At 40.2% G+C, this 23071-nt stretch overlaps 1 protein-coding gene across 4 annotated transcripts in view; it reads right to left on the reverse strand.

Annotated features, from left to right (window-relative positions):
• GALNT11 (polypeptide N-acetylgalactosaminyltransferase 11) overlaps positions 1 to 23071 on the reverse strand; it is a 48060-nt gene that overhangs the window by 15380 nt on the left and 9609 nt on the right. For 3 of the 4 annotated variants that reach the window (XM_042044215.1, XM_042044217.1, XM_042044216.1), the window contains exons 2-8: positions 16532 to 16864; positions 12702 to 12825; positions 11182 to 11348; positions 6906 to 7031; positions 5360 to 5609; positions 3012 to 3129; positions 1149 to 1301 (exon numbers count right to left, since the gene is read on the reverse strand). In XM_042044215.1, the coding sequence (XP_041900149.1) occupies positions 1149 to 1301; positions 3012 to 3129; positions 5360 to 5609; positions 6906 to 7031; positions 11182 to 11348; positions 12702 to 12825; positions 16532 to 16826 (1233 nt within the window). In that variant the 5' untranslated portion in view covers positions 16827 to 16864. Of the gene's footprint in view, positions 1 to 1148; positions 1302 to 3011; positions 3130 to 5359; positions 5610 to 6905; positions 7032 to 11181; positions 11349 to 12701; positions 12826 to 16531; positions 16865 to 18536; positions 18607 to 23071 lie in introns of those variants that run through there. The other variant, XM_042044218.1, reaches the window with a different exon arrangement.

A 23071-nucleotide genomic window follows, 5' to 3' on the forward strand; every position in this document is an offset into this window, starting at 1 on the left:
CTTATGCCATTTCATTTATTAAATACTGATATTTACTCCTTTAAGTCTTATCTTTGTACTGTGCATCATTAGATTGCTTTGGTAAATTATACTGGCCCTAAATATTTGCATTATTCTTATAAAAACAAATATATTTCCAAGCTTGTCTTCCATACATTCTCTGGCAGCTATCAGAGAATCAGACTAGAAACAGCTGGAAAAGTTCTGGACACAAATCTGTGATAAGAGACTGCTGGAATCAGCAGTTCAAGTGCTTGCTGAACAAAACAGTATCAGCTGGAAATTATAACAAAGAATCAAGTCCAAGCTTCAGAGAAAGCCATAATTAATCACAAAACAACTGTGCCCAGACATCAGTAAAAGTGATAGATCAGAACTACCAAAGCATTACAGAGATGGAGAATGGAGATAAAAATTAATGGCCTCTAATGGATTCCTCGAATTGAACATCAAGGTAAAGGATGGGGTTTGAAACATAAACCTCCAAAGAACATAAAATTAATAAAATATATCTCATATAGAAATTGTAGGCACCACAGAAGCTGAGCACACAGCAAATCCTATGGTCCCAGAGGGAAAAATGTTGTTTAGTATCTCAGATGAGGGGTTCACAAACACCTGATCTATGCTCAAAAGCATCAGTATCAAGATCTGAAGACAAGGAAGGAATACACTTGCCTTTGAATCCAGAAGTCAATCCTGATTGCTCTTCCAGGGCAAGACAGACTAAGAAGCAGATTGCTAATTAAAACAGAAAGCAAGCAAGCAGCCAAAAACAATCCCTGTCTCACCAACATGGAAATTACCTGAAGGTACAGTACATGGCTGCCACGTAATACTGTTTTGGACACAAAGCAATGCAGAGCTTACAAAAGCTCATCCATCATCTTTTGCTTTTCTAAAAAGGCATAGAACTCAATCTCCTGCAGGCAGTAAAGTAACAAGGAGGAGACTTGAGCACTCAAAAGCCAAATGACAATTCTACAGAATTTAGGAATTCCTGTCAAAACTAACATTAGGAGTTCAGACTACAGAAGGAAAACCCCATCAGAGGTGTAACAGATCCCACTGTGACACAATCCTTTGACAAACAAGCCAGTTAATAATCATTTAATAACCTTATTTCATGACCTAGAATTGTCTCTTACCTTGTATTCATCCATCCACACATGTGCCAGCCTCAGTGAGTTATGAGCCATAGTGTCCTGTCCCCCAGGTGAGCCATAGGGACGCCTCTTACGGAAAATGTGTCCCACCCTGGAGCAGGGGATGATCAGGAGTCTGCCACCACACATCCAGATCTGTCCATACAAAAGCAGAACATGGCTCATTGTTCAGATTGTTCACTATCTCATCCCCTTCTTCAAGGTAGGGTTATACATCATGCAGGATGAGGTGTCAGCAATGTTGGCCTACCATGTCAGGTTTTCTGACAAATTAAATTTTGAGATCTCCATGTTACAAAAGACTATTTTTCTCACATGACCACACTTTCCACAAAACACATCATGGCTTTCAAGAGACAAACAGAAAATTTTCTAAAATGTTATGCTCTAATGACCTATCAGAAAAGACTGAAATATATGTGCTAGGACTCATCCTGCAGATTAAGTTCCCTAAATTGATTTACCTGCATGAAGATTGTTCACAGTTCTGTGACATATAACAAAGACCAGTCTTTGGCATCCAGGGAGCCTGGAGAGCTTTTCAACGAAGTAAGTTAAGTTTTCAACGAAGTAAGTTAAGTTTTCAACGAAGTAAGTTAAGTTTTCAACGAAGTAAGTTAAGTTTTCAACGAAGTAAGTTAAGTTTTCAACTAAACTTACTGGGCAGAGCTATTTGTTTCTGTTAAGATATGGGACCTCAGAAACACTGTTCCCATTCAGATGCTACATTTAGGAGTCTTTGTTTGCGGCACCACAGATCTACATTTTATGTACACTCTACTTCCATTTCTTTTTTTAAAATTTCTTTTTTAACTTTATCTTCCAGAAAATTACCAATATTAGCCCTTTGCTGGACTACTGTGTTCTCCAGTTCCAGAAAATCTTCTCACATTAGCAGTTTATAATCAAGTCACTTTTAAAACTCCTTCTAGACAAGATAAAGACTCAACTTCTTTCCAACTCTCCCCCAGGAAGCTGGGGACTTCCAGAAACTCTAAGTTCTCTGAATATGCTCCAATTTTTCAATGCCCTTTTTATTGAAACTGTGTATTACAAGGTAACAACAATGATCTCCTCACACTCCAGACACTTCTACTCAGATATCTAATAATTACATTTATACTGAAAATCGAAAGATTTTATTTATTCAGTACACACTCCTTTAAAGTCACTCAAATGTAAGGAAGTCCAGTTCTTATTTTTGAACTCTAATCTTGATTTCTCTAATTGACAGATTTCTCTAAAGTTTTGGGGGTTGTGTGTCTGGTTTTAGGTTTGTTTTTTTTATACTAACTTCACTTTTTAATCCCCTTTTCATATCTGTCATGACAGCATATCATTTTCAGGCAGACTCTTGTCCAACCTGTTGATGAATCCATTTTACAAAAGTAAAGAGATAAGCACGACATTGAGCACAAAAAGCTGGTTTTCTTTCAATGGAGTGACAGGGAAGATGAGATAAAATACAGGAAGCCCCATGCAGCACCGTTTTCAAATCTTACTATGATTTTCTCATTATTTCTCCAACCCAGCTGACTCCTCTACTCCTCTCAATTTAGTTCCAGAAACCTTTACATTTCCAGGTCCTCAGAAAGGAGACTGAAGTGTCTAAAAAACTCCATAGGTGTCTAAGGAAACATACTAAGCTTATATATTAGCAATACTGCTGTGAGCCACACATCCCTAATCCACTTGTGAAATTCATTAGACATTGCTCATAAACTAATTTCAAAAACTTGCATGATTATCCCTTTCCTATGCTTCTTTACAGGTATTATGAAATACTCCACCACCAAACAAAAAGCCACAAACATTTAATTGCAGAGTTGAAAATTCTCTGATTACCCGAAAAGATATTTCCAGGTTTTCTCCTCCCCAGATGTCCATGCCACTGTCGTACTGCCCAAGCTCATTGAAGTACTCACGATCCATGGCAAACAGCCCTCCAGCCATGGTAGGTGACCTAAAAAGGTTCATGGAAAGAAGTTCATTTTGTTTTAGAGAGAGGAAAAAACTCCACAACAGTAATTTTTGTTGAATCTGCTAGTCCCAAAGTCCAAACTTACAAACCTACATAACACAATTTAAATCCTCCAGTCACTAGGCATCAGTTCTAGTCTCAAAACATTTTCAAAAGCAGATCTGTAAGTGATATTTGTGATCTTCCATTGTTCCAGTACCTATAAATCATAATTCTTTACCTGGTAAACTTGAGGAAAAGGGATAGGACAGAGAAAGAGGAACAACAAACGCCAGAGGCAGCTTTGTTTCATCACTGACTCAATTATCAGTTTACTGGCAAGTTATTTACAGTTTGTGTATTTATACAGATGGTCCCTCTGGCATTTCCCAGTTTTTCACCTTGCCTGTGTGTTACTAGAATGTAATAATCTGCAGATGATCCACACTGTTCAGTCTCTAGATTGAATCGCTACTGTATCACAACACTGGCATATGTGGATGACCTACAAGAGTATAAAAGAGTAAAAACACTACATAAAAACATGATATGGTAGTTGGAACATCCAATGGGCTGGAAAAAAACTTTTTACCATCCTTGCAAATTAAACTCTGTGATGAAACCAAACCTAGGTCAAGATTTCATTTCTTGTTTTCACACAAATTTCTACTACAGTTTCTGTCACCTTAATACCTTGGTTGAAAGGTTGCTCTCAGTTTTTCCACTCTGACACCAAAATATTTCATTGTGAAGGTCTCTAAAATGCAATACTTTCTGTTGGATGGAAATCCATTTTCAAAGGTTAAATAGCAATCTAGCTCCTTTTACAAAGGAGGCAGAGACCTTTAGGTAGGAAAAATCACTTTCATACTCAGAAAAGGTCATCTTTTCAGATTATTACATTTGCTTTAACTACAAAGTTCTCTGTCTTTTTAGCATAGGACTTTTTCATAAAAGTGAGTTGAAAGAATGCCACAACAGTGTTGAACACAGCAACAGTTAACCTTCAGCCACCAACCAAATTAAATGTGAGAATAGCTCTTAACAGAATAAGGATTTTAACACTTGATGCTGATTCCCCACTCAGATGATTTCAGTCTGTCTTTCCCTGCCAGGCTCAGAAACTGCCACAGTGGCACTCTCCAAACAAGCCAGTCAAACTGTTAAATAACCTAGCAAGTTTCCTGGCTTCTCAGGCAAAATTTTGGGATGAGGAGTCATGGGAAGGCCAACTGCAGAACTGTCAGATGATAGCAGAGAACCTTGAGCTGGAACTGTTTGTGCCAGCCTGAAATGCTCTTCATTTATAGTCGAAGGAAAACACACCCAATTCCTGATTCAGTTGGCAAATTTTATCCACAAGGAGTCAGTTTGTAAAAAAGGTGAAGTTCCTCCACCTGACAAACCTGAATTATGTATTGAGATTGATACCTGCAACTAGGAAAAGAACAATGAGCTTTCTTGCCTTTGCTGTAGCAGGCCTGGTTCTTTTCATGAAGGGATTCACTTGGAACAGTTCTAGTCTTGTGTCTGTACCATACATGTTTGCTCCTAAAAAAATGGTGCCTGCTGACACCACTTTACCTCAGCCACACATCCACTAGAGCCAGATACTGCCAGTTCTGTACAGGTCACACAGCCATCAGTGGTTAAAAGATAAGGAAGGTAACTTTCAAATCCCAGTTTTGAGCTTTACTGAGACTTTTGTTTTAAAACAACTCTCAGAAGACCGCAAAAACAAATTGCTATTACCACAAACACAGATTTTCCCAATCTAGCAGTTCTTTAGCATTTCATCACAGAAATTATATAGCTCGTATTAGTGGGATATGCAGGCTATTCCTGCCACAAAGGCAGCATCCAAATTGTCATTAAGCCAAGCACATCAGCAGACTGGAAACAAACATCAATGCATAGCTCAAAAGTGAAATTATTGGACAGGTTTAATACAGACTATCATAAGCTCCCTCAGAATTTTGTCTTCAGCAAAAGCTGCTATTGTATAAGCATTTTCTAGAAGTATGACCTAATAAAACCGATATATCTAATTTATGATTAAATGCAAGAAATTAAAGTGAAATAGTTGTGGGTGAAATAAACAAGTCAGATGTTTGACAGGTTAGCCATCTGCTCCTAAACCCGCACAGCCAGAGAACACTCCCTACTGCTTAGAAAGTGCTTCTGCTCATCCCTGTACTACACGAAGCTTCTCACCACAGAGGAGGAACCTTACTTGATTGGAGCAGTGGCTCCCTCGGGTCCTTCCAGTTCTGACAAAGGAACAAGATCCCATTTGAAGTGCAGGCCCCAGTTAAAGCCCCCCCGCACAACAGGGGAGGAGCTGTAAGTGAGGGTATCAGCACTGATGATGTCGATCACAGGGCACACCACAGTCCTGCGATCCTCTCTGATGGGAGTCAGCAGAGGCTGCAACCACATCTCGTTCACCTCGCAGTGACTGTCCAGGAACACCAGCACTTTCCCTGCAGAGCACACAAAACAAAGATCCATGGTGCCATGGAACACAAACATGCAATTAAGTGCAAACACACGCGCATTCAACAAAGCAATACTCGTCAATTTACGTGGAGATTGCCTGCCACAGTCAGTAGGAACAGTTTGATCTATGACACACCCTCCTGCTCAGTTGGTCTAAAAAGGCATCAGCATCTTTATGACACAACATAAAATTTATTTAACACTACAATAACGTGGAAGAGATGGGAAACAGCTTTAAAGAAAACAACTCCAGAACATGCAAATATAACAAGTCACCCCACAGACAGTATTGACTGGGCATGGGGATGGAACTCTAGCAGTTCAAAAGAGCAGTCAAATTATTTTAAATTGCACTGACTGAAATGAATTTTAGCACAGCTTGGAAAATGCAAGCAGAATCTTCTCCCTGGATTATACCATTACAACGCTAATGAGTAAACACCAATTAAGAGACTCATCTGCCACTCAAAATTATTTAAGAAAGTAGCACACACTTTCTCAGATGCCAAAGAATTTAACTGAAAGCACATTCTGGTAAAGGTTGTTTATAAACACCAAATACTGGTTTTCCCAACTAACACTCACTGCAACAGAAGAGCTTATACAAGAAAAATTGCTATTAGATTTGAGAACTAGAAACCAGATTAGCGTACCTTAAAAGGGAGCAGATTTCATTTTAGACCAAAAGTTTGCACAAAAAACATGCAAAAAATATTCTGTAACTACAGTATCTTGACCACATGGAGATGCTCCTGAGACAACATTCTTTGAGGGCAAGAATAGGGAAAATTCTACATTGTCTCACTAACACTGCAGTCATTGTTTGAGATAGTGCAGGGGAAGATCTGGGATGATGATAAATTGTGTTAGTAACTTTCAATAAAACAAGTTACTTTTTTAGATCACGATACTGATTTTGTTTCACAATTTCACTTACCCAGTCTAAAAAAGTACCTCATTTTATTGAAAGCAAATGTCTCCAGGAAAAAAAAGAAAATAATGAACAGCTGAGACACTCAAAATGTCTCAAGGTTTAAAAACCACTCAAATTTGAACCCAAATTTGCAGTTATCATTTGAGATAGTGCAGGGGAAAAAAGACATGGGACAATGCTAAGTTGTGTAGCTTAAAGTGTGGCATGACAAGCAGAGCCCCTGCAGGGGGCTAAAGTAACCACAGGTCAAACATTCAACATCTGAAAAGCTGCACTACAAAAAGAGAAGTCACCCAATGAACTTACTGCCAAAGTATGCAAGGAAAAGAGAAATAAGCAAGGGTACCTGTGGCATGAGAGGCTCCAATCATCCTTCCTCTAATCAAGCCTTCCCTCTTCTCATTTCTTACCAATTTTGTGGTTTTGGGAAGCTGAGTTTTAACATATTCACTCAAGTCTTTTTTCAAGTCAGCTGAGAAAAGGAAAACAGAAGTTCAACAACAGGCCAGAAATTCTGAAAGCTTTGTTTAAAGTCCCAAGACATTTAAATCAAAAATGGCCAAAATCTTGATCAAAAAGTTACCCTGACAAAGCACAGCATCAAACCAGGAGTATCATAAGGACAGTCAGTCATCCCACATCCTACACTTCCCCTCCAATGCCTTTAGCACATTACTCATGTTAACTGGAACTACTAGACTCAAAAAACAGTGCTGTTCAAAGAAACACATTTCCAAATCCTTCTCCTGTCAACTGGCATTTGCAACAGATGCAACAATAAACGTTTCACACAGGCAAATGACTTCAATTACTGCATTCCATACAGGAAAACAAATGCTGACACCTTTCAGAAGAAGCATGAAGACACCTTATATTATCTGTACCTGCTTAACTGACAGAACAACAGATACAAAGTACAACTCACTCACAGCTGGTGGCTTTACGAAAACCCAAAAGGATCAAAGATTCTGCCGGCAAGCCTGTGCTTTTGAAGGAGTACAGAGTTCACTGAAGTCTATAGGCACTACTGTAGCACTACTGTAACTTAGCTAACATCAATGGCAATTTTAAGAGTAACAATACTTCTTTCACCCAAGGTCAGTGGTTTCTAACATTAGAGCGGGACTACTGAAGAGAAGATAGACACATAAAGACTGAAGTAATGGAAAAGCATAAGTTAATAAGCTTATGAAGATATAAAGAGGAATATAAAATGAGAAAGAAAAACAAAAACCAACTGAGACTTCATAAAGAACCTTGGTATAGAGAGGCAGACAGACTTTCATCAGAGAATATGCCAAAATAAACATCATTCTGATGAATGTCAGCTCAAACATTAAAGTTGTTGTTAACAAGATTAAATGCCAATGGAATATATGTGGAAGTCAGAGCTATAACCTTAAGGAGGAATAAGAACTTTCAGGCAGGAGCAGTCTCCTAGAAAATTGATGAAATAGTCTCTAAGGTGCTACCCAAATGAGATATCCAAGCAAGCATGACAGACACATTTGCAAACGTAAAATAAAATAGTGTTTGAGTCATTCTTCACCTGATTCATTTTAGCAAGAGAAGAACAGCATACACCTGCAGAAACAATGGGCCAGCACAAAGCAGAAAAGCTCAGTTATCAAACTCAGCTCTTACAGCAGACGAGGCAAATAAACAAGGAAAGAGTTTTGCAACTGCAAACTTCTGAAAACAAAACAAAAAATTTTAAATATAAATAAATAAAAAGGGGAAAAGATGTCACATCCATATCAGGAGCTAAACCAGGTCCACAACACGAGCTTGAGCAGCAGAACGTAAGAGGCAGTAGAGTTTTGATCCACACAAAATGGCACTCTGCTAGCAACTGTGCCCGTATCACAGATCATCCTCAACAGGCAGATTTGTCTCACTATGAAGTTTTGGGAATTTTGTTGTTGATGGGTTTTTGCGTGCTGCCCTCATGTCCACTGGGAACACTGATTACTTCTGATATAACCCAAAAAATTGCTTCAATATAGCCTGTCTGAGAAATTTTGCTCCAAGGAGAGAATTGCTCCCCTTTAGCCAGTCTTCAAAAATTACTTTAGGCATTACCTTCCTCCACATCTACGCAACAAAGGCAAAATGGGACCTGGGATGGGAATCTGGAGTGTTATTATTTTAAACTATTTTTAAGTACTGAGTTGCAGACAATTGGCTCCTTTTCTGTTCTTCAATCTCTCCTACAGAGAAGAATGCCTCCAGCAACAGCCTTCAAAACACATCCTCAGGCTTTTCCATAACAGGTTAAGGCTAAATCAGGGAGAAAGAGGCTATATCAGAAAAAGAAATCCTGCCTTTCAGGGAATGGAAAAAAAATACAACAGTGGGCTCAGCTGAGCCACGGCAATTCCTGCTCAGCTAGTAAGACTGTTGATGATTGAGTCTAAGAAGCTTTCTGCGGCAAAATTAGGTGCAATGGTCCAAGGTTTGCACAACAGCACAGATGTGTAGCACAGTTCCCATATTTACAAGTGAAGAATTAGAGAGAATTTGACCCAAAACACCACTTCAGAAAGCAGGCAATGGAAGGAAAATTAATTAAAAAACAAAACAAAGGGGCATAAAGATCAAGCAATCTGCCCAAGCTCATGAGATCTATAGCACAGCCAAAGTTTTTATCCGTTTCCTCAGACCCCAAACCATCTTTGCCATTCTTCTGCTATAAGAATCCATCCCTTAAAACTAAGCAGCAGTAAAAATATAGGATCCTTAGCATCAAGAGCAATAATTCTGTGTGTAAACAATACCTCCTTCTGCCTTTGGCTTCAGAACAAGTCCATTTGAAGTCAGAAAGACAAAAATAACTACTTGAATGTTTTGAACTTAATTTGGTTCAAATTAGCAACTTTGCTAATTGCTTCAATTTAACAACAGGCCAGAAGAGTGATGGTATTACTGCCTCAACACAGGCATCAATCAAATGCATCCTCACATTCAAAAGACCGAGTTTTGAAGTAAGGCAAGTTCTGAATACAAAACAAATTGCACAAGACACTTCATAGAAAGGCATATGTTCCCAAAACACAAAACAAAACAAGCTTTTAAATATTACACATTCTTATCTTAGCAAGGAAGAGTGTTTGATCTTTGCTATCTCTTGTATCTCGACATTTGATCTGACCTCAGAGAAATCAACTTCCAGCATAACAAGAGAATGCCATTCTACAGCAGACATACCTAACCAGTCTCTTAGAGCCAGTGAGACCTTAAACCAGAAGCCAAACAATGAGACCAAGGGAGCTAAAATTACATATATTAAATAAAAATACAATCTAAAAGTCATTTTTAAAATGCAAAAAATTGTGGACTTGTATAGATGTGAGCAGGGAACTTGCAGAGTCCTGCTGGCAAGAACTGCTATACTAACACATTCCTCACCAGGCATTTGAAGGGCCAAAATGAAGAGCTTTTGGAGGGCCACGCTTGAATTGTGTGTCTGTCTTTACCTTGTCTGTCGATCGAGAGAAAAAGCAGCAATCCTTCAACAGGAGCAAAGCAACTCTGCAGGGTCTACCCTTCCAGGGCCCCTGCGTGCCTGCGGGAGCAGAGGCTGCTCCCAGAGGCAGGACAGCCGCTGCTGGGGTGGCCACAAGAGGCTGTTCGAGAGCCACGCAGAGCCCTCCCGGCCACGCTGAGCTCCGGCCCCAGCACGCTGCTGGTCCGAGACGCTGAGCAAGTACAAAACACGGCACTGTTTCCATAGTGGCACAGCAACCCATCCACAAGCCTGCAGCCGGGTGTGTCCGTGTGCCTCCAGCGCCTTTCAGATGCATTCACCGCGAGTAGTGGCCTCTCTGTCATCTGCTCTGAGCACCTGAGCAGCCCAAGCAAGAACTGCTAAGAAAACCCAAACGATAAACAACTGCTTCATGACCTCCACTCATCACTGTGTGCAAGACCGGGCATAAGAGGAGCGGAGCACCTCCCTTGTGAAAGCAGGGGAAAGTTGGGGCTGTTCAGCCTGGAGAAGAGAAGGTTTTGTGGAGACCTCATTGCAACCTTCCTATATCTGAAGGAACCCTACAGGGAAGCTGGGGAGGGACTCATCATCAGCAACTGGAGTGACAGCAAAAGGAGTAATTGGTACAAAGTGAAAGAAAGGGAATTTAGGTTAGATACTCTATAGTTAGAAATTCTATTCTGTGAGGGTTGTGAGACACTGGAACAGGTTGCTCAGGGAGGTTGTGGATGTCCCATCCCTGGAAGCATTCAAGGCCAGGTTGAATAGGGCCTTGAGCAATCTGGTCTAGCAGGAGGTGCCCCTGCCCATGGCAGCAGGGGTTGGAACTGGATGATCTTTAAGGTCCCTTCCAGCCCCCTAACATTCTTTGAGTCTGTGATTAGTAGCTTCAAAACCTGATTTTGAATGTTGAAGCCGGTATGATACAAAGCTCATCAGTAAAATGGCACTAGTGGCAAAGAGGATGCCACCTTGGGCATCTCAGGACACCACACATCCCTACTGGCTGGCACTTTCTGGAGATGGGCTGCAGTACAAATTGGTTTTGCATCACAACTTCCACTATTTATTTTGATCAGTCAATAAAGCACAGGAAGGCCCAGAAGTTAACATTCCTGAAAGGGTCTCTCACCCAATTCACTGTTGTCATCCACCAGAATGATTTCGTGCAGGAGGTGAGCAGGGGTGCGGTCTAGGACGCTGTGCACTGTGCGGAGCAGGGCTGAGAGTGCCTCATTGTAGAAACAGATCACGACACTGGCAGAGGGCAGATCAGCAGGGTAGGACTTCGTTCTGCATCTACAAACAGGAATAGAGTCGTCATCACTATTTACAGAGGGGTTTCCACAGAGCTGGGTCATTGCTGAAACTTCATAAATAACAAGCAAACATTAAATGTGTAGGAGGAACCCCTAACGTGAACATAACGAGCCCAGACATGTAACAGCTACAGCGGGCTCAGCATAGTAAGTTACTCTCCACATAATACAGACTCAAAGTTAACATTGCTGCTTGTGTTACAGAGGATATCATGGACTGAGGTGGGAAGAACCAGAGATCCTCAAGACAGAGAACAGAAGATAGTGAGGGCTTGTTTCAGCTGTCAAAACACTGTCTAGTTCCATGAGGTAGCTCAGACATGTACAAGAAGCACAAATATGACATGAGGCCCACAAAAATACCGTAGCTTTATTGGCCAGCTTCTGGAGACAAGTTGGATACCCAGAAAACTTCCACTGGTGCTAAAAACCTATTTACACAACCAAGGCTGGGATTCAGAGGGCAGATTAAGACACTTAAGTCTAGTCACTGCTGTCAGTGCAGTCTAAATGGTGTTCAGCTCACCCTAAGGCTGTCAAGTGTGTTTTGTCAGCTGAAGAGCTCTGCATGCTTCATTAACTGCACTGACTGGATCTCTGCTAATTATAATAAAAGCAGAAACAACTGACTAACAAGCAGTTATCTAAGCATCTTAATCTGCAAGCTGAATCCCACTCAAAGCAAAAGATCATTATTTCTTCTTATTTTCAAAGCCTGTCCTTACTTCTAATAGGGCACAGTATCACCAATTAATGCCATATGAAGGTGCCAGGCTGGGGGATCCAATAAACATAAAATATAAATGAAAACCTGAAAGTATAGAAGAAAAGCTTTCATTTATTCTGAATGAGCTCAGTTCTGGGAGAGACATATCAGCAAGTACAATTCATTACATTTACCCAGACCAGAGAAACCAGTAGAAAAACAGACGCAGGTTTATTTATTTTTCAGTGTTGGGACTTATTGTTGCTACAGAGGTGAGTTGTTCCCCTCATTACATGCACCAGATAGATTATAGAAAAATATCTGCTCTTTAATAGAAAATATTCAGAGCAGTGCACAATCTATCATGTACCTTTAGCAGTTGATAAAAAAAAAATCAGCTCTCCAGAAACAATATTCAGTCAAAAAAGACGGAAAAGACCAAAGAATAAAAACTCTAGCCTCAAGCACTCCTGTTAAATAGTTGAAAAATCTGCCTTCAGCAACACATGAAGATGAAACAGTGTATGACAGAAACGTTATACCAAAAATATTAAACACTACATCAGGTGTAACAAGCCATTGAGCACATGAAACTATACCACATTCTCTCCAAAATTCAGCACCTACTTTGCATCTCTTGTATCAGGCACCTCCCTGTGGTATCCCAGTCGATTGCTGATAAGCATATTGAAAGCATGCTTCTGATAGCCCAAGTCTCTCACTTCCTGATCTTCTTCATTAAAAATCATTCCTGCAAAAGTAACACGCCTAGATCAGCTAACAGTCTCAAAAACACCATTTGAAAGAAATCAAGGATTGAAACTTACACTTTAACCTCTTCTGAAGTCCATTATATTCTTAAAAACCCCTCTGGTTTTGCGAAGTGTGTATTTGTGCAACTATTTCTGCTCCCTCCCACAAACAGGCAGCACTTAGCAGCTGTTAATAAAGTTAAATCCTTCTCCAAAGACTGCTGGCTCCACCGTGTTTATTGCCTCCCTTCACTCACATGGCCTCTAATTCACAGCACCAGCTAAAACCAACATCAAACAAGCAACAGAGGATAGAGTTTGGCATACAATGAATCAGCATCTATCCCTACAGGTGACAGGTCTGTAATGGGATTTTTGAGAGAGGAAATACATTTAGAATGGTAGAAAAACCTCACAATAGCAGCTCAAATTTCATGCAGTTCTGAAGTCTGTGGCAATAAAAATAGCTACGCAAGAACTGTAAACTTTTTTTTATCTCACCTGGGACTTTGACAGCAAGTAAAACACCACCAGAGCTGCTGTTCATTGATTATTTTAACAGAAGTGGCAACTGTTACTACGCATGGCAGAAGAAGTTGGTATCAGGAAATGTACTGCTATAAGCCAAGATGAAATTTTCAATGCCATCCTGCCTGCCTTGACTCGGTGCCACAGGCTTCTCTCACTGAGCCACGTACTTACCAGTGTGAATAGAACCAAACCAGTGTGGTGCTTCACACAACTCTATGAGGGAAAGACAGCTGGTGTCTGCCACCACCTGTGCCTCCAGCCACTTCTACAACAATATAGGCAGGAGAGTGATTATTTTTTATTGTCTCTATTCAGCTGGCTGCACAGAATGAAATGCTTTCTCTTCAGTTATTTTCAAGCTACACAGGCAATTTCACTGAAATCTCAGTACAAGAAGTGAGCAAGGATCACGTCAGTTATCTCTTTCCACCCTACCCATCATCTCCATATCATTCAAAATCTGCAGAAAACAAGAAGGTTCCTCATTAATGCTACCATATATCCAGGAAAATGTTCCATGCCTTCTCAGAATAATTCAGATTGAAACGGATACCTGGTCTAATCTCCTTCCCAAAAGCAGATCCAGCTAGATCAGGTTGCTCAGGACCAGTGCAGTTGAGTTTTGAAAGCCTTCAGTATCTCCAAAGATGGAGATTCTACAAGCTCTTATTTCCCTGTTCAAGCATTTGACCACCATCACACTGAAAATGTTTTTCCTCTTCCATAACTGAAATCCCCTCGCTCCAATTTCTTATCAGAATCCCATGCACTATGGAAGGAGTCTGCCTCCATCTTCCTACAGCCTCCCACTCAGCTGCTGCTGACAGCAATAAAATCTCACCCCTCAGCATTCTCTCTGAGGCAGAATAAACTCAATCCTCTCAGCCTGTCTCCACACCTCATGTTCTCCAGTTTTCATCAGCTATGCAAAAGCCAGCTGATCTTGAGCCTGGAGAAAATTAGTTGGGTTAAACACAAAAGAGAATTAATTTTTAAAGTTTGAAATGGAAAAAAGCTTCAAAACAAGTAATTCATCTGGGCCTTCAGAGCACAGCTGTGTCTCAATTACAAAGTCTACCTACAGGTATCAGGTGACCTTCTGGAGGGAATTCCATGCATCCACATTCCCACCATTTACATTTACCACCCTGTGGCTCTCAGTCCTGAGCTCAGCAATGGCAATGCAGCTGCACTATCAAACAGCTCAAGAGTAAATGCCCTGACATTTGTGCAGGACCAAGTGGGAAGCGCTGGGCTGTGATATCTGTGAGATACACGGGACACACCCACAGATTGTCTCGTGACTGGCTGTCCTGCTGATGGGTGAGTGCTCCCACTGCGGATGAGCTGCATCGTGGGGGTAGGAATGAGGTCTCTTTACAGAGGCAGTGTCACTCCCCCAGCACCAGCAGCCTGAAGGGGTCAGTCAGTCCTCCTATGAACCACATCCATTCCCAAAGGAAGGTCGTCAGCTGGTCAGTTCAGACACCCAGCTCCGTCATTCTGGCATAATCAGTGGCACAGTGTGCTGTGGTCACCTTAAAATGTTTTCTTCATACTAAGCATGCACTTAAAACACACCCCAAATGTTTCATTCTACAATCCATCCATAGTCAACCACTAACTACATTTTTCTGATCTTATTAATATATTTAAGGGTTCTAATATTTTTAAAACCTTCTCATGAAGAACAGTATCAAATGCATGCAAAAGGCCTGAAAAATTTCAGTTCAAAGAGCAGACAGAAACCCTTGGAAAACAAGGCATTTGCAATCAAAACCTCAGCTTAGGCTTTACTTCAGCAGTGTTACATGGTTCTCACAGATTAATGAAAAAAAAAAAAGATAGACTGACCTACCAGATGACAGTTTGATTTTGACTATCATACACCAACTTCCTTTTTTTTTTTTTTTTGGCTTTGCATGTTTATCACTGTCCTAACCTAGACAGACAGGAAGCCCTTTCCTACAACACCTCATCTTAAGAGCTGCCTCCTGATGATTGACACAGGATTTATCCTGGCACTTGGCTTTCACCAACCAAACCAGGCATTTGATTTGAAGATCAAAGGACTCCTCAGTTAAAAAGCTCCATTTCTTTCCTGGCCCGTACTGAAGAGTTGAAAAGAAATGGCCACCTCTGGACTGGCCTTCACCTCGCTTGGTGCTCAGGCTTTTTGCAGTGAACTGATAAACACTTATAATGCCACAGGGCAACATGAACTGCCATTTTTCTAACATATCCACACAAGTCTAATGACCAACTCAGAAAGTGAAGTTTGGTTAAGTTCTATAAACTCACGAAGCTCATGATTCACCATTCATCCACACTCGTGACAGTGGACTTCACTGAGATCTGAGCATTAAACTCTGGCTATGAAGGTTTCTGTGCTGTATTTCCCAAAGCAGCAGCAGAAACCAACACCCCAACACTCTGCCATAACACCCAGCTTCTGCCTCCAGACTCAAATCAAGTTTTAAGCCAGTACACAATATGCCTGTTTGCACATCTAAAAACAGCAGTGAATATGCTGTAAGCACTTGAATACAAAAAGCATTTTAATTTGGAACGCAGAACTAAATCACCTCACTGATGAAACATACTCTAGTGAAACATACAGACCTTTTCTGGTACAAAGGAAGTAGGATTTGGCTCTAACCATTGTCATCTCAACCTCGCATTTTAAGTTTGTCCTACATGCATTTCTTATAGATTAAGTCATACTCCAAGCACATTCTCCAAATCAATGGGTCCTCTTTATTGTTTATTGATATCAAACTATTTTTAATTACTGCATGTAAGTAGTTTTTCTGTAGCTAATTAAAGCTTATGTATTTGAGTCCAATTAATACAGGAGTAAGATACGAACCAAGCACACACTGAACCTTCCAAAAGCAAGATTTAGTTCATCAAGGGCAGACTTGTGCTATAACCCAGTCCTCATTAGCACTGACCCAGCATAGATGCAAATGCTAGAAAGAGTGTAGTTTGGATTAAGCGCTATAGAATAAATTTTAAGTAATTCCTAATGAAAAGAGCCACGAGTGCCACCTGTATTTTAACTAACAAAATTTCTTCATTATACACTTTCCCTTGTGATTTTTTTTTACAGAACACTATCTCATTTCTTCTGTTGTTTTACTGAGTTTGTCACCAACACTGAAAACTACTTACCCATTTCAGGAGAGAATTCTGTCTCCCCCTTAACTGGGTCCTGGATATGATTTCCAAAAGAGTTTCCTATCTTATTCTCTTTCTGTTGCAATTCAGGTATATTAACTGGCCCCCGTGTAAAACGGGGGTAGAATTTTTTTGGAAATGGCCTCTGAGGTTCCAGCCCCTTGATGGGCACATTCTTGAAGGATTGGTTCTCTTCACTGAAGTTGAAATAAACAAAGAGCAGAAGTGTCCAGGTCACAGATGTGAAGAGGCACCCATAGCAGAAATAGCGAAGTGTGACACTTCCCATTGTAGACTCAGCATCGTTGAGGGCCCATTCTCAATTACCTGAAAAAGAGTGAAAACACATTTTGAGAGTGCTGCCTGTTACCTTAGGAAATACATTCTACAGGTTAGTTAAGAGATTTTTAGAACTTAAACTTTAAGCACAGACCTTAAGAAGTAAATCCCTTTTCACTCTCCCATTCAAAAAGTAAACATGACCAGTTTTCACATTTAATGTGGATACCACTGCTTCAAAACATGGAGCAAACAATCACTAAGAGCCCAGCAACAGACCAAAATTAAAGGTAAAAATTATTAATTTTCCTCAGAATAGTTATATACTTATCTCTGTTCAACAACAGGATATTTCTAGTATGCCTGCCTTGAATTAAACCTATAACTATATAATTAAATATACTATACACAGGGAATTGATTCTTCACTGAATTGTTTTGGCTGGAAGGGACATCTGGAGGTCACCTTGTCCAACCCCCTTGCTGACGCAGGGCCACTCTGAGCCAGTTGCCCAAGAGTAGGTCCACATGTATCCATTTTTGTAGTTCAGATCCTATCCTAAAGCATGGAATGAGAGAATACAGATTCAAAAAAGCCACATAGTTCAGTTCTTCTTGCCCCAAATTTAAGAACAGCCATCATGAGTGTCCCAGGAGTTCCAGAAAACATGGGGTACAATTGAACAGCACACAGCACCAAGATAGTCGCATTTACAGATAATCTTCTCCACAGAAAGAAAACAGGGGATAGGGAAAGAAGAAAAAGCTCTAAGGTAATTTACTGGGTTCCTCCAGGCCTCTGCAGACTCCAGAAAAGCTTTCATATTCCCTGGAGAAGATGCTCATCTAGAGCTGGAAGGAAACCACCCAGACTAGAGTTTTACTTTAGACATCCACAATTTTCCCAAGCTATATTGGAAATTACTGTCATAAGCAAAACTGTAAAGTAAAGCAAATGAAGCTGGTGAAAATATTTTATTTATGGGCCCGGAGAACTGGGTAGACTTTCTGGAGTTCCCCAAATCTAAAAAAAGCTCAACACCCTCCCCCCACCCTGCAAAAGAAACCCAACAAAACCAACCAAACAAAAACCCCAAACAACACACAAAAAACCCCCACACTAACAAAAAAATCCCCCCAAGCTTTAAAAGCTATACAGATCAGTTCCCCAAACTCAGGGGGAAACAAAAACACTGACTCAGAGAATTTGATTTTCTTTCATCACTGTGTAACCACAACAAGTAACACAGTACTGGTTGAACAGTAACAAAAAGTCAGGAAATAATTTAATCACCTTTAATTAGCAAAAATTTTGTTCTAAGAAAACAAATATTGGGGTGGGAGTCAATCATTTATCCTGATGCATTTTTCAAACTACTCAAAAAGTCAGAAACCACCAGAAGTCTTCAGGTCAGGGTGGCAAAGAACAAACCAGAACTTTTATGAGTACAAACAAATTATTCTTTCTCAATATGGGAAACTACTAAATAAAGGTAGAAGCTGCTAATGATCCCAAAGAACATTATAAAGACACCATGTACTTTGGTAATGTAATTCTGAGTCCTTAGTGACTTGCATCCAAAAAGAATATATGTCAAAATTCAAGCTTACATTTCCCAGACGCCAGCAGGTCATCATCTCCCAAGAATAAAATATCCACAGTGTAAAGCAAAAAAACCAAAACGCACCCTCCTCAAAAATAATTTACCCATTGTTCTTACCATGTCAAACTCCCTCACTCCTGCAAGGCAGCAATCTATGCAGCAGTTGAGCCCAGGGAGCTTAAAAAGGTCTTACGCAGGGTTTAAATCTCAGGCTGACCCTGTGCATACAGATGAATTGCACTCTCTGTGAAACTGGCTCTCTGTCACACAGAAATCTCACTGCTGAACTGCAAAGCCATGAAATTAGTCAGGCACCGAATGCTCTGGAGCAGAAATGATTTAAGAAAATCCTTGTTTTAGCTAGCAGAATAGGTTTACCAGTTAGAGAAGTATAGATGACCAATCCCCAGCACCTCACGCCCTGTGCTAACACAATCATACCAAGGTGAAGCTTGGCTCAGAAAAAGCACATGAGGCTGCAGAGGAGCAAGAGCAGATAAACAATTATATCCTCTCATTATAATACTTCTTGTTGCTTGGCGGTCTGCAGACAATTAATGCTTCTCCATAAAAGAGGATCTGGGCGCTTGCCAGGTTCTTTTTGCATGGCTACCAGAAGGTCATCTGCTGTAAGATTTGTCCAAGCCTAACATACTGCTCCTCAAAAACTGCTGGAGGTGTTTTTCCATTCACTATGGTAACACAGATGGACAATCCTAACATGCACTGACACTTCGGAACAGAACTGTCCTAGTAAGATAAAGATTACTATAACAGAGAAGGAACCATTTCATGTCAGAGTTGTTTAAGGATGCATCTACACTGCAGCTTGCACAGAAAAACACCAAACATAATTTATTCTATCTCTGGTAACAGTCAGAAGACAGGCACACAGAGCAGAATTCCTCACGGATTAAGTATTTCCCTAGTTCCTTGCATCTCTTTCATAGCTCAGAGCTACACCTGCTGCTGTGGCACTTCCACCCACAGTAAGGTTAAAGTCTGCTGTGACTGACATCAGGCACACTCAGATTAAAGAGGAAGGAATAAATTACTAATCACCACAGTGAGGACATTGCTGTACATCCCTTCTATCTCCAGAGAGCTCTCTGAACAGGCCAAAAGCTCATGCTTGGCTACTGCTACAAAAGTAATAAATGCAAACCATAGCTAAACAAACCAGATATTTCCACCTGATCCTTGCTAGATCTGCTTCACCTTTTTTTCCTCTCCTTCACTATTTTGGCATTTTGTAAAATGATAAAGATGTTGAAATACTGCATTTAAATCAAATTACAGAACCTCCACAATGAACAGTTCAGCACCTTGCTATTCAACCAAGACACTTGGTAATTTATTTGGCAGGAAAATACAGACTCACTAGTTAGACAATTCTGAAGGAAGAATGGAAAAAAAAAATAACTCTGTGTATGAAAAGCACATTGAGGCTTATTAGTTTACCTTATTCACCAACATATACGTATTTAAAGAAACACTGTCCTTTAGATTTCAACAACTTCTACCATTTGAGCAGAGTCATGATCTGTGTCAGAGCTGCACGCTCCAGTTTTAGACAGTTTTCAATTGACTGACTTCTTACATATGTGGTTTAGGCCAGAGGAGGTTTCCAAGTCTTCAGCCGTGTCAGTCCTGCTTGGGATCTGCCCTGAGGAACCTTTCCAGCCCTACACTTGTATGCATACAAAGCACAGTCACATTAATGTATCTCTGCCTCTCCTCACCATACCAACAAACAAGAATCCCTCCACTCATTTCCGTGTGCAACGAAAGAATAACCACTTTGGTAAGTGCCAGAGGGAGAAGGAGAGGAGACTGCAGCTGGTCACAAGGACACAGGAGGAAACACTCAGTTCATGGAGCCTGACACTCAACCCTTGATTCTTACCTCATCCATCTCCCTATCCATGACCTCCTTCCATGTAGACACAGTGAATAAAAGTCTTACTTTGTCCTGATTCCTTTGCTCTCCAGTGTTGTGAAGTCTTCTAGGAAATACGTTTTGCCAATTTACCCAATGACTACCTCAGCCTACGGAAGGTGATAATACCTTGATGAGTGTCTTAAACATCCATCCTCTCCCAGTTGGTTTCTCCAAGCAGGATTTTGAAACTTAAGTAAAGCCAAATCCTTCTTTAGTTGTTCTCACTGTTTTTTTCTTAAATAGAGAAAACCTGTTCCTGAATACAGGAGATGCAGAGGACATGCCTTTCAAATCCAAAGTATTAAGATCTTTCTCAGCCCTGATACACACTGCATGAGAAAAACAGATTACATGTATTTTTAACTCAACAGCCTAAAGCTCTGCTAATGCAAGCACAGCTGGCAGGTTTGAACAGTTAGATAGAAACAACTGAAATCAAAAAGAGCAGAATTGTATTATTCAGATAACCTTGTCAGTGGGCTCATAAGAATAATTTTCATATATGCAATACTGTAACAATGAATCTAGTCACCAATAAATTGCTATTTGGACAGTACAGTTAAAACCCTTTTCTATTTATTTATTCAAGTGCAAACAAAACCACTAAATGCCACAGAAGAATAATCCATGATTTAAACATAGCAAGAAGACTTGTTTCACAGTACAGTTCATCACAAATTTTACTGGAAAGAGACTAGGTTTGAAGGGTCTATCATGCATCTCCCCTTCATTTCTGAAAAGTAATACAGCTGCCAAAAGTAAAAAACACCTCAAACAATTCTCCTTTCCAAAAACTCAAGTAGTAGACAACTAAACAGAAGGCATTTCTTTTCCCTTGGCAAGATAGGAGCTTCCAGAGCAAGTAAAAAATGATAACACCTTTAAGTATTTTACAGGCAGTCATTCCCATGCCCTAGAGATGGATGGAGTTCACGGCTGTTCACTCTGGCGTGCCCAGGAATCCAGGGACACTTCAACATGACAAACATAAATCATCCAAGGTGGCAGTATCTCCTACATCAGGAAATTACAATCCAGTTTGGAAGCAAGAAAGGAAAAAACATATTTTAGAAGCTGCCTCCATCAGCATCAGCTTAGAAGAGACCGAGACTGAAAGGCACAGTATTCTGAGAATTCCTAACCAAACATTCAGCCTTTCAGTGTCTCTCTTGTTGCTCTGTTTTGACTGTCATATATTTATTGCCTGACAGTTTTCCTTTGGCAAAGCCTTGGAACTGAGTTTGCAGACCTACATGCCAGAAATGCCAGGAGTAAAATACTGCCCTCTGATTTCCATGAATTCCAGTACATAAGTCTCAGTTCCTTGCACAAGTAGTAAATAATTGATTTTTTTTTTAAGAGAACTATAAAGGTTAAATATTAGTAACTCAGTAAACGTCTCTCAAATTCAATCAATCCCAAAGCTGAAAAACTCTCCGGGAGCCCACCTGCCAGACCTGAGCTGCAGAACTCACTGTGCAAGAGGCATTTCATGTCACAGTAGCTTCTTTTAGCAGCCTTACACCACCACCATGACATTCATTTCATACATCAAACCCAGGAACATTTACATTCATTTAATAACTGGCCCAACAAGGATACAACTGTATTCCCCTCAACAGTCCAGCAGGATTTGTTGTTAGTAACCTGTGCAGCTCTCAGTAACACTGGCCCAATGTGTTGGCCTTGGATATTTTTAAAGGAAGCAAAAACGCCAACCACACTCCACAATATTTTGGCTTAAGGAGCAATATTTGCTACAGACTCTATGACCTGCCACTGCTTAAGCACTGACATCTGCTTGGATTAACCTCAACAGTTTAGTAAACACACCGTATGAGTAGATATTTCATAACTGTGCCAGAACTCATGTTTGTCAGAGGTCAAACAGAGGATCAGACTAACCTCAAGATTTTTGAAATAGAAGTAAAAGTTATTTGAGAAAACCTTAAAGTCTACTTGTAGTTTTTCCAAGAACAACTTTTCCTCAAAAAAAAAAAAAAAAAAAAAAAAAGGAAAAGACAGACACACAACTCATACCACCCAGGTCCCCTGCAAGAATACCTGTGTATTTTGGAACTATACTGAGGCAAGGAACAGATGTGTACAATCTTTATTTTTAAAAAGCATTCCAGTAAAAAAACCCCAAACCATTGAACTACTTTATCTTGCTACAGAGTATTAGGATAATTTGCTGCATGATCTTCTATAGATGCTTCTAATTTTTACTTTCTTATTTTTTGAAGAGAGCAGAACACACTAATATAAAATAACACTACTCACAAATGCAACTTTGGTTTTTTAACAGCCTTAACTCTTTCTACATTTCTTGGCCTCCAACATGTTATAGCTACCCATGAATAGGCTTTCCAATTTACTGGTTGAATCGCTATCAAACAACAGCATTAACAGTGCAATGAACAGAAGCCAGGTTAGGAAGAAGTAGAACTGCAATAATACACAGACATGTCATTCACACACCTTCTGCTCTTTCATAAGAATTATTTTTTTCCAGGCAATCTTTCCATTACAATCTCTCTCTTCTGGGAAAGTCACAGTTAATAGACCAGCAAGATGAAAAAGGGACACTTCGGGCAGCTTTTGCTTCAGATCCAACACACATCACTAGGAGCGACATCCACACAGCCAGAACAAAAGTAGTAGACACTTCAAAATAAAGTGTTTTGTGTGCTCCAGAATCTAAGCACAA

This window comes from Corvus kubaryi, unplaced genomic scaffold (genome assembly GCF_017639235.1).
Source record: "Corvus kubaryi isolate FWS band 111438036 unplaced genomic scaffold, C.kubaryi_AGA036_p1.0 37398, whole genome shotgun sequence".
In the NCBI taxonomy this organism is placed as follows: domain Eukaryota; kingdom Metazoa; phylum Chordata; class Aves; order Passeriformes; family Corvidae; genus Corvus; species Corvus kubaryi.